This window comes from Macrotis lagotis, chromosome X (genome assembly GCF_037893015.1).
Source record: "Macrotis lagotis isolate mMagLag1 chromosome X, bilby.v1.9.chrom.fasta, whole genome shotgun sequence".
NCBI classification, from domain to species: Eukaryota; Metazoa; Chordata; class Mammalia; order Peramelemorphia; family Peramelidae; genus Macrotis; species Macrotis lagotis.
The window spans coordinates 169028137-169042532 of record NC_133666.1 but is presented as its reverse complement, the minus strand read 5'-3'; the positions used below and the strand labels follow the sequence as shown (position 1 = coordinate 169042532).

General features: G+C 38.1%; 1 protein-coding gene across 1 annotated transcript in view; it reads left to right on the top strand.

Moving 5' to 3' along the window:
- Positions 1–6556: 6556 nt before the first annotated feature.
- The window catches only part of NT5M (5',3'-nucleotidase, mitochondrial), a 33226-nt gene continuing 25386 nt past the window's right edge, over positions 6557–14396 (top strand). Inside the window, exon 1 of the mRNA XM_074206985.1 lies at positions 6557–7108. Within this exon, the coding sequence (XP_074063086.1) occupies positions 6842–7108 (267 nt within the window). The 5' untranslated portion in view covers positions 6557–6841. The remainder of the gene's footprint in view (positions 7109–14396) is intronic.

Genomic DNA, 14396 nt, shown 5'->3' with positions numbered 1-14396 from the left:
CCTATAATTCTTTGAAGCTTTGAAAAGTTTATAAAATTCTAAATTATAGAGCACTTCATGTAGGAGCTTGGTTGGTAATGGGTCAAACTCATAATAACATCATCATATAAGTTTAAGAACAAGAAAGTGAAGGTGAATATCCCACTCTAATCTTAGCAGCATGAGAAGCTTGGAAAATTGTCCAAATAGGAATTAGATTAGGATAGTGACAGGGAAGGATAATTACCTTAGAGATTCCAGGTCTATTATCTTATCATTATGCTACATAATTTTATATTTAGAATTGAAACTTTAAAAATCATCTAGTTCTAATATCCACCCCTTCTCCCTTTCTAAAATTTTCAGATGAGGAAATTGAAACAAGATGGCAGATTTAAAGAAAAACTCCTGCACTCTGGGGCCCTAACTAGGAGAACAAGATAATTCTCTGAATCATCTGTCATAATTTCCTGAATGTGTTAGGCTAGAGTCAACAAGATTTTTTCCCCAAGAACCTATACTTTTGCTTTTGAGGGAATTCAATTCATCAAATATATAATGTACTTAGTCTATTCAAGGCAATTCTGGATTCTAGAGATACCAATAGCAAAATACATTTTCTGATCATTAAAGCACTTACAAGTTCATAAGTCAAATACATAACTAGTATGGTACAAGGTAGAATGGAGTAAATGCAACTGGGTTTCAGGCAGGGTTGTGTTGTAGCCAGTTCAAACTGATGAACATAGGAAACTTTCTATTAAATTTTTAGTGTATTTATATTTTTAAAGTGGTATACAACAGATTAATAAGTTGTTAATGTAAGAATCTTAAAGGCAGTATAAAGAAATGTTTATTATTGCTTTTGTTTAGTCATTTTCAGTTATGTCCTACCTTCATGACAACTTTTAGGGTTTTCTTGGCAAAGATATTGGAGTGGTTTGTCATTTCCTTCTCCAGCTTATTTTACATATAAGGAAACTGAGGCAAACAGCATTAAGTGACTTGCCCAAGGTCAGCACATCTAGAAAGTGTCTGAGATTGGATTTGAACTCAAAGATTTATACTATTACCTCTTTTTGAGTTAGGAAGAGATTCTTCCTTCAAGTTTGATGGAATTATAGGGTGTTAACCATTCATTACCCAGAGCATTTCATTTTATTTTATAAATTATATTTTGTATTTTCTAATCACATATAGACATTTTTAAGCATTCATTTTTATAAGATTTTGAGTTTCAAATTTTTCTCCCTATTTCCTTCCTTCCTTCCTCCCTAGTAATTTGCAATTTGATCTAGGTTATATGTGCAATTCTGTAAAACATATTTCCATATCAGTCATATTGTAAAAGAAGAGACAGAATGAAAGGAAAAAATATGAAAAATAATGAAAGTGAAAATAGTATGCTTTTCCATCAGCATTCAGTCTCCATGGTTCTTTCTCAGCATTTTCCATTATGATTCTTTTGGTCTTGTATTGAATTATTGTATTGCTGAAAAGAGCTAAACCATTCATAGTTGATCTATAAGTACTGTTATTGTGTACAGTACTACTTCTACTGACTTCATTCAACATCTGTTTATGTAAATCTTTCAGGCTTTTCTGAAATCTGCCTGCTCATTGTTTCTTACACAATAATAGTACTCCATTACATTCATATAACACAGCTTGTTCAGTCATTTCTTAATTGATAGGCATCCTCTTATTTCCAATGCTTTGCCACCACAAAAAATAGCTGCTATAAATATTTCTGTACCTTAGGTCCTTTTCCTTTTTTATGATCTTTTTGGGATATAGTCTGAATAGTAGTTTTGCTGAATCAAAGATATACACAGTTTGGTTCTATGCTGCTCCCCAAAATGAATGGATCAGTTCACAACTCCACCAACAATAAATTAGTGTCCTACATTAGCTTTTCCACATCCCTTCCAATATTTATCATTTTCCTTTTCTGTTGTATTAGCCAATCTGATTGGTGTGAGGTATTTTAGTTAGCATTTCCCTAATAGTGATATAGAGCATTTTTTCAGATGATATAAACAGCTTTGATTTCCTCATCTGAAAATTGCCTGTTCATATCCTTTGACCATTTAATCAATTGGGGAATGACTTTTATACTTACAAATTGCCTTAGTTCTCCATATCTTTAAGAAATAAGGCTTTATGAAAGATAATATAAAAATTGTTTCCTATCTTTCTGCTTTTCTTCTAATCTTTATTGCATTGATTTTGTTGTATAAACACTTTTTAATTGAAAATAGACAAAATTATCCATTTTGCATCTCCTAATGTTTTCTATTTGTTGTTTGGTCACAAATTCTTCCCTGTCTGTAATTTGACAGGTCAAACTATTTCTTGCTCTTCTAATTGCTTTGATATCACCCTTTATGTCTAAATTATATACCTGTTAAGACCTTATCTTGGTATATACACAATGTGAGATGTTGCCGTATACCAAGTTTCTGCCATATTATTTTCTAGTATCCCCAGCAATTTTTTCTTTATTATTTTCTTTTATTTTTTCAATTACAAAGATAGTTTTCAACATTAATCATTTGCAAGTTTATGAGTTCCATGTTTATCTACCACCCTCTATTCCCTCTCCCCTCCACATGGCAGCAATCTGGTAAAAGTTGTACATGTACAATCCTGTTTAACATATTTCCATATTGGTCTGGTTGTGAAAGAGGAATTAGAACTAAGGGGGGAGCCTTGAGAAAGCAAGAAAAAACATAAAAGAAATTTCAAACTCCATAGTTTTTTTTTTCTGGATGTGGATGGCATTTTCCATAACATGTCTTTCAGGATTATCCTTGATTACTGAACTGCTGAGCAGAGCTAAAACCATCACAATTGATGCATCTCACAATGCTGCTTAGTTAATGTGTATGATGTTCTGCTTCTGCTCATTTCCCTCAGCATCAATTCATGCAAGTTTTTTCAGGCTTTCCTAAAGTCCAGATTCTCATGTTTCTTATAGAATAGCGCTCCATAACAATCATATACTATAACTTGTTCAGCTGTTTCCCCAATTTATGGACATCCCCTCAATTTCCATTTCTTCACCACTTCAAAAAGAGCTGCTCTAAACATTTTTGCACATGTGTTGCGGTCCACTCTGGGCAGCCGGGTCTCAGTTTAATTCACACAACTCTTTGGGGAGCTCCGCCGGACATGTCCCGCATGTTCAATAATGAAAGTCAGCCAGTGAGAGATAAGCAAGGAGTTTATTGCAGGTATATGCTACATCTCCGACTCACATAGTTGAAATAAGGGTATATATATAAGCCTAGTCCCCTTGTATCAGCATCCCTCATCTCCAGGCCTGTGGAAGTATGACGGGTATGCCACAAAAGGTCTGTATCCTGGAAAAATGTGGAATCTTCAACAAGATAAAGATGAAAGGTAGAGAGATAAGGACTAGAACTCCTTCCTGGGACAGTTGAACAATATGAGGATGAAAGGCAGAGGGATAAGGACAAAAGGTCCTTCCTGAAAATATTCAACAAGATAAGGATGAAAGGCAGGAGAACAAAGAGAGAGAAGGGCCAGAGCTCCTTCCTGAGTTCAGAGCACTCTGGTATGGACCTTCCTGTTGTCCCAGGTCTCAATGACTCTCAGGATGAACTCCTCATGGCCACATACTCTATCTATTATCCCCTTACACACATGTGGGTCTTTTCCCTTTTTTAATGATCTCTTTTGGATCTAGACCTAATAATGGTATAGTTGGGTTAAGGGGTATGCACAGTTTTATTGGCCCTTGGACAAACTTCCAAATTGCTCTACAGATTGGTTGGATCAGTTCACAATTCCACTAACAGCGCATTAGTATCGCAATTTTCCCACATCCTCTCTAACATTGATCATTTTCCTTTTTTAGCCAATCTGATGGATGTGAGGAGGTACCAGAATTGTTTTAATTTGCATTTCTCTAATCAGTAATGATTAAGAGAATTTTTTCATATGACTATTTAAAATCTTCAATTTCTTCATCTGAAAACTGCCTGTTCATATTCTTTGACCATTTATCAATTGAAGAATTAACTTCTTTTAAATTTTGATTCAGTTCTATATATTTTAGAAATCAGGTACACCAGTTGTGAAAATTATTTCCTAGCTATCTACATTCCTTCTAATCTTGGCTATATTGGTTTTGTTTGTGCAACATCTTTGTTTTTTCTTTTTTATTTATTTAAGGTAATGGTGTTAATTGACTTGCCCAAGTGTCACAGTTAAGATGGTTAGAGAATAGGAAATGTGGCAAGTGAGATCCATGAGTTAAGAAGAGAGCCAACTCTTGACTGTTGGGTACTAATTTGCCAAGAGCAGCAGGCCCAGGGAGCCCAGCTGAGTAACCTGCCTGGTAGACAATGTCCTCAGGGTGAACAGCATAACAGTCCTAGAAAGGAATGATCACCAGATATTACCCTGATTTGACTTGGCTATACAAGTCCATTAGATATTCTTTCCTACCATTGTACTCTGTATATGTCTATTCTTCACATTGGTCATGTGTATAATTCTAGGAGAGTACACCCCAGGTGTATTGGGGGGGATTCCTGTTTGTTCTTAGGCTGTTATCTAGAAATGCCTTTGCTTTGAGCTAATCATGTATACCAGGTGTATTGGGGGGGATTCCTGTTTGTTCTTAGGCTGTTATCTAGAAATGCCTTTGCTTTGAGCTAATCATGTATACTGGTTTACCATTAAAAAGCATCTACTATCAGTTCCTGGGGGCTCATAGACCATAGTTTTATGGATGTGACTCATAAAGTACTTTGAACTTGGGGTAACCAACACCCCCACACACACCCCAGCCCAGCCAAGAAAAGTATAATACATATTTGTGGAATCTACCATTCTAAGGATAGTAATACACATATTATATTTAAAAGTAAATATTTTTTAAGTTCAATAGATCAGGGCCAAAGGGACCTTCTGAAGCATTAGCAAAGTTTATGTGTCTGTGTCTTGTGTCTATATATGTGCACATATACACATATATACATACATATAGATATGTCTGTATACATATATACATATACACATATAAATATTTATATTGTTTTGGAAATTTTTTATAGTTTTTCTAATTACATGTAACACATTAAAATTTTTTTTTGCAATTTTGAATGTCCAATTATATCCCTCCTTTTCACCTTCTCCCTCCTTGAGATGGCAAGCAATAAGACATAGATTATAATTGTGAAATCATACAAAACATTTCCCTGTTTGTCATGTTGGAAAACAAAGACCCTCTAACCCAAAGATATCATAAAAAAGAAAAGAGGACCTACATGTACAAAAATTTTTATATTTGCTTTTTTGGTGGCAGAATGGCTGAATAAGTTATGGTATATTAATGGTATGGAATACTATTGTTTTATAAGAAATGATAAGCAGGTCAATTTCAGAAAAACCTGGAGACTTACATAAACTGATGAAGTAAGCAGAACAAGAACGTTGTACACAAAAACAGAAACGTTGTTTGATGATCAATTATCCTTACCTCTTTCCCAGCAAAAAATAATCCAAGACAGTTCCAAAAGACTCATGATAGAAAATGCTATCTACATCCAGAGAATGAATTGATAAGAGTCTGAATGAAGATTAAAGCATACTACTTTCACTTTGGGGTGTTTTTTCTATTTTTTCCCTTTTGTTCTGTTCCCCCCCCATGACTACTTGTGGAAATGTTTTGCATAATTGTACATATATAACTTATAGGAGGGGGAGAAAAATGTGGAACTCAAACTGAAAAATGAATGTGTAAAATTGTCTTTACTGTAATTGGAAAAATAAAGCAGTATTTGCAAAAACAAGAAAAATGGATAAAGTTTTAAAAGCATGTTTCTACCTGCATTCAGACTCGATCAGTTAACTTCTCTGGTGGTAGAAGGCATTTTTCATCCCAGAATTGTCTTGGATCATTGTATCTGCTGAGACTAAGGCTCCCGCAGCAGACTATCCTAACAATCATCGCTGTTATCGTCTACAGTATTGTTTCTGCTATCTTCCCTTTGCATCAGTTCGTATAAGTCTTCTCAGGTTCTCCTGAAACCGTAACTATTTGTTCCAGCACCCCAACCCCTCACAGCCACTGTCCAGCAGCTTGTTGTCCTTCCCTAACTGATGGGCCGCCCCTCCATTCCCAATACTTTGACGCGCCACCACAAGGAGCTGCTGTATTTGTGTGTAAATAGCTGCTTTTCCGATCTCCTTCCGCTGGGTATAATTTTATAACCCTTTGAACCCAGTTCCAAACTGTTCCCTTTTGTTTTGTTTTGTTTTTTTAGTTTTTGCAAGGCAGTGGGGTTAAGCGGCTCGCCCCAGGCCACACAGCTAGGCGATGGGGAGGTGTGTGCGGCCGGCGCTCCATCCACCGCGCGCACCCGGCGGGTACGACTGTCCCCGCCCTCCCACGGCCGAGGACTCCCCCGGACCGGCGCAGGGAAGGCGGCTCCCTCTTAAAGGCCCACACGCCCTCGCAGCGGGCTTCCTCCTAGTTCCGGCCTCCGAAGCGGCGCCTGCGGCTTTAAATCTTCCCCGGCGACGGGGACCGGAAGTTCCGGGTCCTGGCGCTTTCCCGCGGCCGGGCGGCCGAGGCGCTTCCCCCGGCTCCTCGGGCCCGACGCTTCCTGGCGTCCGCAGCCGTGCCCGGATAGCTGCCGGTCCGCTGAGGCTCGGGTGGCCGGGGGCCGGCGGGGATCATGCACTGGAGCGGGCCCGGGGAGGGCGGGGCAGCTACGAGAGCAGAAAGGCGCGGAAAGCCGGGAGGAGGGGGCGCCGCGGGAGCCCTGCCCGCCCGCCCGGGCGCCTATGCCGCCGAGCCGGGGCCCTCCGCCATCTCCCGGGGGCCATGATGCGGCTGGGCTGGCTGCTGGGCTGCTCCCCGGGCCGGGGCCCCCGCGGGCTGCGGCTCTCCTCCTCCTCCTCCTCCGGCCGCCCGGCCGGGGCCAGGCCCCTGCGGGTGCTCGTGGACATGGACGGGGTGCTGGCCGACTTCGAGGGCGGCTTCCTGAAGAAGTTCAAGGCCAGGTTCCCCGACACGCCGTACATCGCGCTGGAGGACCGGAGAGGCTTCTGGGTTTCGGAACAGTACGGACGGCTGAGACCCGAGCTGAGTGTGAGTCTCCCCGCCCCGACGCCGCGCCCCATCCCGACCAGAAACCCGAGCCTGAGCCCCTCGCCTTTCTGAAACGGCCTTTTTCTGCCTCAGGAGGGATCAGTTCTGACTCCAAATAATCATCACGATGATGATGAAGATGACACACTCTTGTTGGCTGTACACTTTGCAAAAGTTTCACTAACGTGATCTCGTTTAATCCTTCCAATAGCCCTGCGAATTATTTTTCACATTTTGCAGATAGGGAAACAAGTTCATAGAAGTCACACAGCTAATAGTTATTAGAAGAAAAGGGAAGTAATTGCTTAAGATCATATCACAAATTAGTGATAGTAGAGCCAGAACTCTTGGTTCAGTCTATGCCGAGATGTGCCAGTTCACCCAGCTTTATGTCAGTGCCAGGCTCAGCTTGGATAAATCATAATTTGTTTTTGTTTTTGAGTTTTTCCAAATATTTTCATGCTTATTATCGCATTTTCTTTACCACCTCAACCCAATGAAGAAGACAGGAAGATAGATGAAGCAAGCAACACTGAGAGTCAACAGTTAGCAAGTCACTTCCTCTGAGCTTCAGCTTCCTATTTTGAATTGGGATGTTGATCTCTATGCTCTGGTATTGATGGGTATCAGTTTCTTCTTCTATGGTTCAACCATAGACTCGTGCTCTGTGGGACTACAAATGAGTTCTCCTCAATTACAGCTTCAATTCAAATTGGAATTGCAGGGGGCGGCTAGGTGGCGTAGTAGATAAAGCACCGGCCCTGGAGTCGGGAGTACCTGGGTTCAAATGCGGTCTCAGACACTTTGCCTTGCAAAAACCTAAAAAAAAAAAATTGGAATTGCAGGCTTTAGGATTCAAAGATAACATCTGTGCCATCATTTTTTAAAAGATACACTTTATTTTGAAAAAGATACATTTCTTAAAAAACATCTTAACAATTTTTCCACTTTCTGAGCACCCTCCTTGAAAATAGTTAAGCAAAACTCCTGAAAAGGGGGATTAGGCACATCCTACTTTGTTAGTTTTATGAATTCCTTCATTTTATAAAGAACTTGGGCCTGGCAATGTTAAGTAACCTTCCAAGGTCACAGATAGCAGAGCCACCTTTCAAACAGAGACTTTCTGATTATGCTTTTCCTCTCATTTACTATAGATACATGCAAAGTTTAGAAAGGACTCAGCCCCTGTCCACCAGGGAATTTATATTCTGCAAGTACATAAAAGGGGAGAAAAGTGCTATTGTAATGTCTAAGAGGTTGAAACTCATTACTGAATTAGAAGAAAGGGAGTTAAAGGAAAGGGTTTCTTTGTTTATTTTTTTTTAGATTTTTCAAGGCAGTGGGGTTAAGTGGCTTGCCCAAGGCCACACAGGGAATTATTAAATGTCTGAGGCCAGATTTGAACTCAGGTACTCCTGACTCCAAGGCTGGTGCTCTATCCACTGTACCACCCAGCCACCCCAGGAAGGTTTTCCTTTAGAGATAGTATTTATTTTGGCTCTTTAAAGCCAATTTAGGGGAGTAATTTAACAGGTAGGTTGCCAGGGTGAGGATATTCCAGTTATGGATAAACATGGAGACTATGTTTTGGGGGACATCATGTAATCCAGTTAGTTCAAACCACAGAATATGGCAAAAAAAAAAGCAAGTAAGCTTGAAAAGAATGAATGATTATTTCAGATTATGGAGAGTCTCAGGCATTTAACTGAATGATACAGGAGGGAACCACTTACTAATTTTGAGCAGAGGAGGTTGGCTTATTTCCCTTAGACCATTAAACCTTTTCTGATGACTTATTAAATTATCCTCATTTCTCCTTATTCCTCAACACCTTCTAGATGTCATGGTCCTCTTGGAGAATGAAGGACAAACAACAATAAAGAATATTAATACAGACACAAAATACAGAAGGGAAGGAGCATTTTAAAAAAATTAATACCAATTTTCTGAGCTTTTTTTAAAACAAGAACAGTTATAAAATGATTACACTTGCCTATTTGTTTTTTAGGTTTTTGCAAGGCAAATGGGGTTAAGTGGCTTGCCCAAGGCCACACAGCTAGGTAATTATTGAGTGTCTGAGACCGGATTTGAACCCAGGTACTCCTGACTCCAGAGCCAGTGCTTTATCTACTCCGCCACCTAGCCGCCCCAGGTATAATATATTGCAGTGAGTTTCCCAATGTATTAGAAATTGGAGGATTGCATCAGTGTTGTGTCTTCCTACTTCAATCTCCTTTCTCTGTCCTAGTATATATACCCTTGATCCTATAAACATTTTATTTTAAATTATCTTAAAATTGAATTAATATTTAATATATAATAACAATTTAAATTATTTAAAAATTACAAAAATTATATAAATTTTATTGATACCTTTTGTTTTTACATCATCTGTGTTCCCCATTGTTTTTCCTTCTTCTCCTAGATCATCATTTCTCAAAATGAGGCATTTAAAAAAGTGAAAATGAAAATAAAAGAAGGGAAAAAAAGAGTTCATCAAAACTAACCAAATAATGTATCAAAAAAAAGTTCTAAGAAATAAGATTTGTGACCATATCTATGTCTTATTAGATCCTCACTTGTATGTATTACAGAATCTGAGTTGGACAGGATCGTAAAATACATCTAGTCCAACCTATGCTTGAATAATAATTTTTTTCTATAACATATTTGACAAGTGGCCATTCAGTTTGTTTAAAGACCTGTAGTAAAGGGGAACCCATTACTTTCTGAGAGAGACTAGTGTACTTTTAGAACTTTTCCTTACAGTTAGCCTAAGCTACCTTTGTGTATATGTGGGGGGGAGTGGGAGTGGGGTGATCCTACCTATTTCTCCCAGTTTTGGTCTTCTGTGAAGTCTAATCCCTTTTCCACTTGTCAGCTCTTCAGATTCTTGAAGACAGTTTTCATTTTCTCCCAGCTAAACATTTCTGATTCCTTCAACCAATAATCAGATATTTTATGTTATCATATATAGCATAGCATGATCTCAGTGGATGTTTTACAACCATCACTGCCCTTCCTAGAAATGTGATACCCAGAATTGAAAATATTATTACAATGTGGATATAAACAAGGCAGAGTTGAGTGGAATTGTTACCATCTCTAGGGGTGGGGAATCTTTTTTCTGACAAGGACCAAAACTTAAAAATTAGCCTGTTATATTTGGTCAAACATTTAATTAATTTACCCCTAAAAAGCTCCTAAATTTATTGAATTTTGAGTCCTGCTTACAGTTGCCTTGGCAGTGCCAGACTAAATGATTTTGAAGGCCTTATTCGGAGGTTCTTGGCCCCTGACTTAGAGTAATGACAAATCATTAATGACTCTTCTTTGGGGTGGGCTACTCTAAATTCATCTAATTGTATTACTGTCTAAATTCACCTAATTGTGTACTACTGTCTATCTCTGGGGCCATCTGGGAGGGGTAGGTTTTCCTTTTTTTAAAATCAAGGTTTTTGTTGTATTTAAAATGTAAAAGCAAGCATATAAAAACAAGTCCTCTGGCTTTAGTTTACTGATCTCTGATCTAGTCCTTTTTTCTAACAGCTCTACTACTTAGTACCTTTATCATTTTTTGACAAGTCAGTTTCCCTTCTCTGCCCTCAATTTCTTTCAATGTAAAATGAAGGGGGTAAAGCTAGCTTTCTTTTTTCTTTTTTTAATTCTTTATTATAAGGGTTAAATCTGTCTCCCTATGAAACTTTGAGACCATTTTTAGTGTTACTTTATAGAACTAATGCTAATTAGAGAGCTTAACGAGAGGAAAGAGAACTGTTTGTGTTTAAATTTAAATGAGTACATATAATAAACAAAATTGGTGTTTTTTTCAAGGATGCATAGCCCTGTATTATGAACACAAAATAGGATTACACTGAAAATGTGATTCAGTTAATCCTGTTCAGAAATAAAAGGATGGTCCTCATTTTATCGATGGGCAGACTCAAGCATGTTGTGAGAAATAGATTTACCTTAAGTTCTTTGTGATCAAGAAATAATGAGGAAGACCTTAGAAATGAGATGGGGGGGGTGACCCATGACAGTTCAATCCTGGTTCCCTGGGACCTTGGGAACTTCAGGGAAGTAATTATTGATTACTTCAGGATGGACTATGTGAATAGCAAAATATATGTTGATGGAATTTCAGTGGTGTTCACCTGGTATCCAGAATACTTTTCCTATCCAACTTACTAGAAGATTACAAAATTTTATAAATGAATATCAAATGAAAGGAACTAAAATTCCAAAAGGAAAAACAGTATATAGGGATTTAAGTAAATAAATATATGCATGTCCAATAATATCAGACAGTGATAAGAAAGGCAGTAACTCCTGTGATATCAGGGAAGGGCTATATGATAGATCATGCTGATGTTGAGTGAGTTTTGATAAAGCTAGGAGTTATAAGAGGCAGAGGAGAAAAGACTTTATATGCATTTCAGGTTTGAGGGAATGTTTTTGTGAATTCACAGAGACAGAAGTGGAGAACAGTAAGCATGCTAAACGAAGGAGTTTTACCTACAGTCAGGGTTGCCACTGGAAGTTTTTTGAACAAGAAGATGGTGTCTTCAGACTTGAGACAGTTTTGATAGATTGTTGAAAGATTGATTGGAGAGGGTAGGTTTGAGACCAGGAAACCAAATTAATGATTGGTACAGTAGTCCCCATTATCAAATGAAGTAGAGGGATCCAGTGGTATAAGGACTATAGAATTAAAGGACATTACATTTATAAATTAAGAGAATGATTTCTAGTTAAGATGGAAAGGAAAGAAAACATACATTTATTAAGTTCCTACAATGGCCAGATCCTGTGCTTAGTACTTTACAAATATCTCATTTGATCCTCACAGTACCCTTGTGATAAAATTACTATCTCCATTCTACAGTAGAAATTACTGACAGGTGTTAAGTGACTTGCCCAGAGTCACATAGATAATAAGTATCAGAGTCAAAATTTTAACTAAGGTCTACTTGAAGCTAGATTCTGTCCTCATCATCACCTACTTGCCTCTGCATATGGAGATTTGAAAGGGCAAGAGAAACTCAGCTCTCTTACCCCAACAAATATTGAAGAGGACCCCAAAAAAGACCAAAGAAGAAATCTGAAAACAAGTAGCAGGAACCTCTTCCATCTGGCCCAGAACTGCACAAAAAATGATCCAAAGCCACTGAGGTAGGGAAAGGGGTGTCAAAGAAACTGACACAAGTACAAGTTAATGCACAAGTTAATTCAAAAGACAGAGAGAGGGAGCTGCATTAAGGAAGCCAGATAAATGAATGAGAAGCTAGAGGAAGGCGGGAGAAATATGCCAGGGAAGCCAGCACAAATTTCCTTCAAACTGAACTGAAATTTCCAATACTCTGAAATGAGGGGGGGGGCAGAGTTGCAAACCAGTGTAATTTGTAGTAATTAGAGGCCTTCAGCCAGATCCTGGCTCTGGCCTCTAAGAACAAAATATGGACACAAAACTAGCTTATGTAGATTACTGTCCAAGAAGACAGAGCCTAGCTGAGCAATTCTTGGAGCAGGAGTGTGCCTGTGCAGAGTTCTGGATGATACTGCCAAGTGAACCCTACTGGTTCTGAGGTCTGTGAATGACATCTTTAATATACCCTTGTGATCTATCAGAATACAAATAGAGATTAGAAGCAATATTTAGTTAGAATTTATGCCAGGAAAAGACAAAGAAGTGACTGATGCCAGAATCTATCATTAGCCACAGATACAAGGGAGGACTTTAATTTAATAATATAACAGTTCTACATCAGGTCAGCAGGCTACATATAGGAAAGGATCAAATAAGAAGAGGAAACGCATCTAATCCTTCAAGAGAGGACTGATCTGACTTCATATGACCAAACTAATAACTGAAGCTGAAAATTCAAGTGAATAGAAAAAAAAATCAAATAGTGGTGTTTCTTCTCTTAACAAAGAACTTCAAGCGATAACCTCTGAAAAAGAATAACACTACTACAACTACTACAAACTGAACCTTGGAGGAAAAATTTAAAAAAAAACTTGACCATAGGAAATAAAGTACAAAATTTAAAAGATGGAATTTTAGCTCTGAAGGGGAAAAAAAGGGAACAAAAAGCTTAGAGAAGAAGGTTGGAAACCTTATCTAAGTAGTATACTCCCTGAAAAAAAAATCTGTTTTTAAAAAAAAGAAAAATTCCAATGGAGCAATTAGTACTCAATCACTTATGAGAAAACAAATATTAGAATAAGGTGAAAAGGGGGAGGCTAGGTGGTGCAGTGGATAGAGCACCGGCCCTGGAGTCAGGAGTACCTGTGTTCAAATCCAGCTTCAAACACTTAATAATTCCCTAGCTGTGTGGCCTTGAGCAAGTCACTTAACCCCATTTGCCTTGCAAAAACCTAAAAAAATAAAAATATAGACTAAGGTGAAAAGAAGTTCCAATAGAAGAAAGTATAAGGTATCTACAATTAACTCCGTCCCCCAATCTTACCACATCTCAGACCTAATAATACTAAAGGAAAAGTGAAAATAAAAAAGAATCTATTAGTCTTGAGTAAAAAAAAGAATTTCCTGCAACTCCAAACTGAAAATAACTATAATGTCATGATCAAGAGTCAGAACTTCCAAGTCAAAGAAAAAATATACTGTAAGAAAGCAGAAAGGAGTTCAAATACCACCCATATTCAGTATCACACAAGATTGTACTGCAACTACTAAAAAGGAGAATGTGGTATTCCAAAAGGTAAAGGGATAACAATAAAGAGTAATTTACCCTGCAGTAATGGTACCTATCAGGGGGAAAATGTATTGTTACTAGAATAGAAAGTTTTCAAGCATTCCTGATGGAAAAACCAAAGCTTAATAGAAACTTTGAAATTCATACATTGTAGTCAAGAGAAATCTTAGAAAGGGAAATACATTCTTGGGAAAGTGCTTATATTCAAATGGAGAGAAGAGACAAGTGTCCCTTCAGGATCTTGATATCTCTAAGGGTCACAAAATCAACTAAATAAAACAAATGCAGGGCCTGGGTGTTCTGTTATGTTGGGTTTAAGAGAGGAAATAAAAGGGAAGGCAGGAAGAAATATTAAGAGAAAAGAAATTAGGAAGAACTTGCCATTTCACACAAATGGCTATGTGATAACAGTATACATGAAGGAATGAATGGGGGAAGTGTCCATCTTATGATCTCATTTTTTATCAAAACCAGAGAAAGAGAGAAAGAGAATAAGCATTTATCTAGCTATTGTGCCAGATACTGTACCAAGCACTTAGCAAATATCATCTCTTTTGTTCCTCACAACC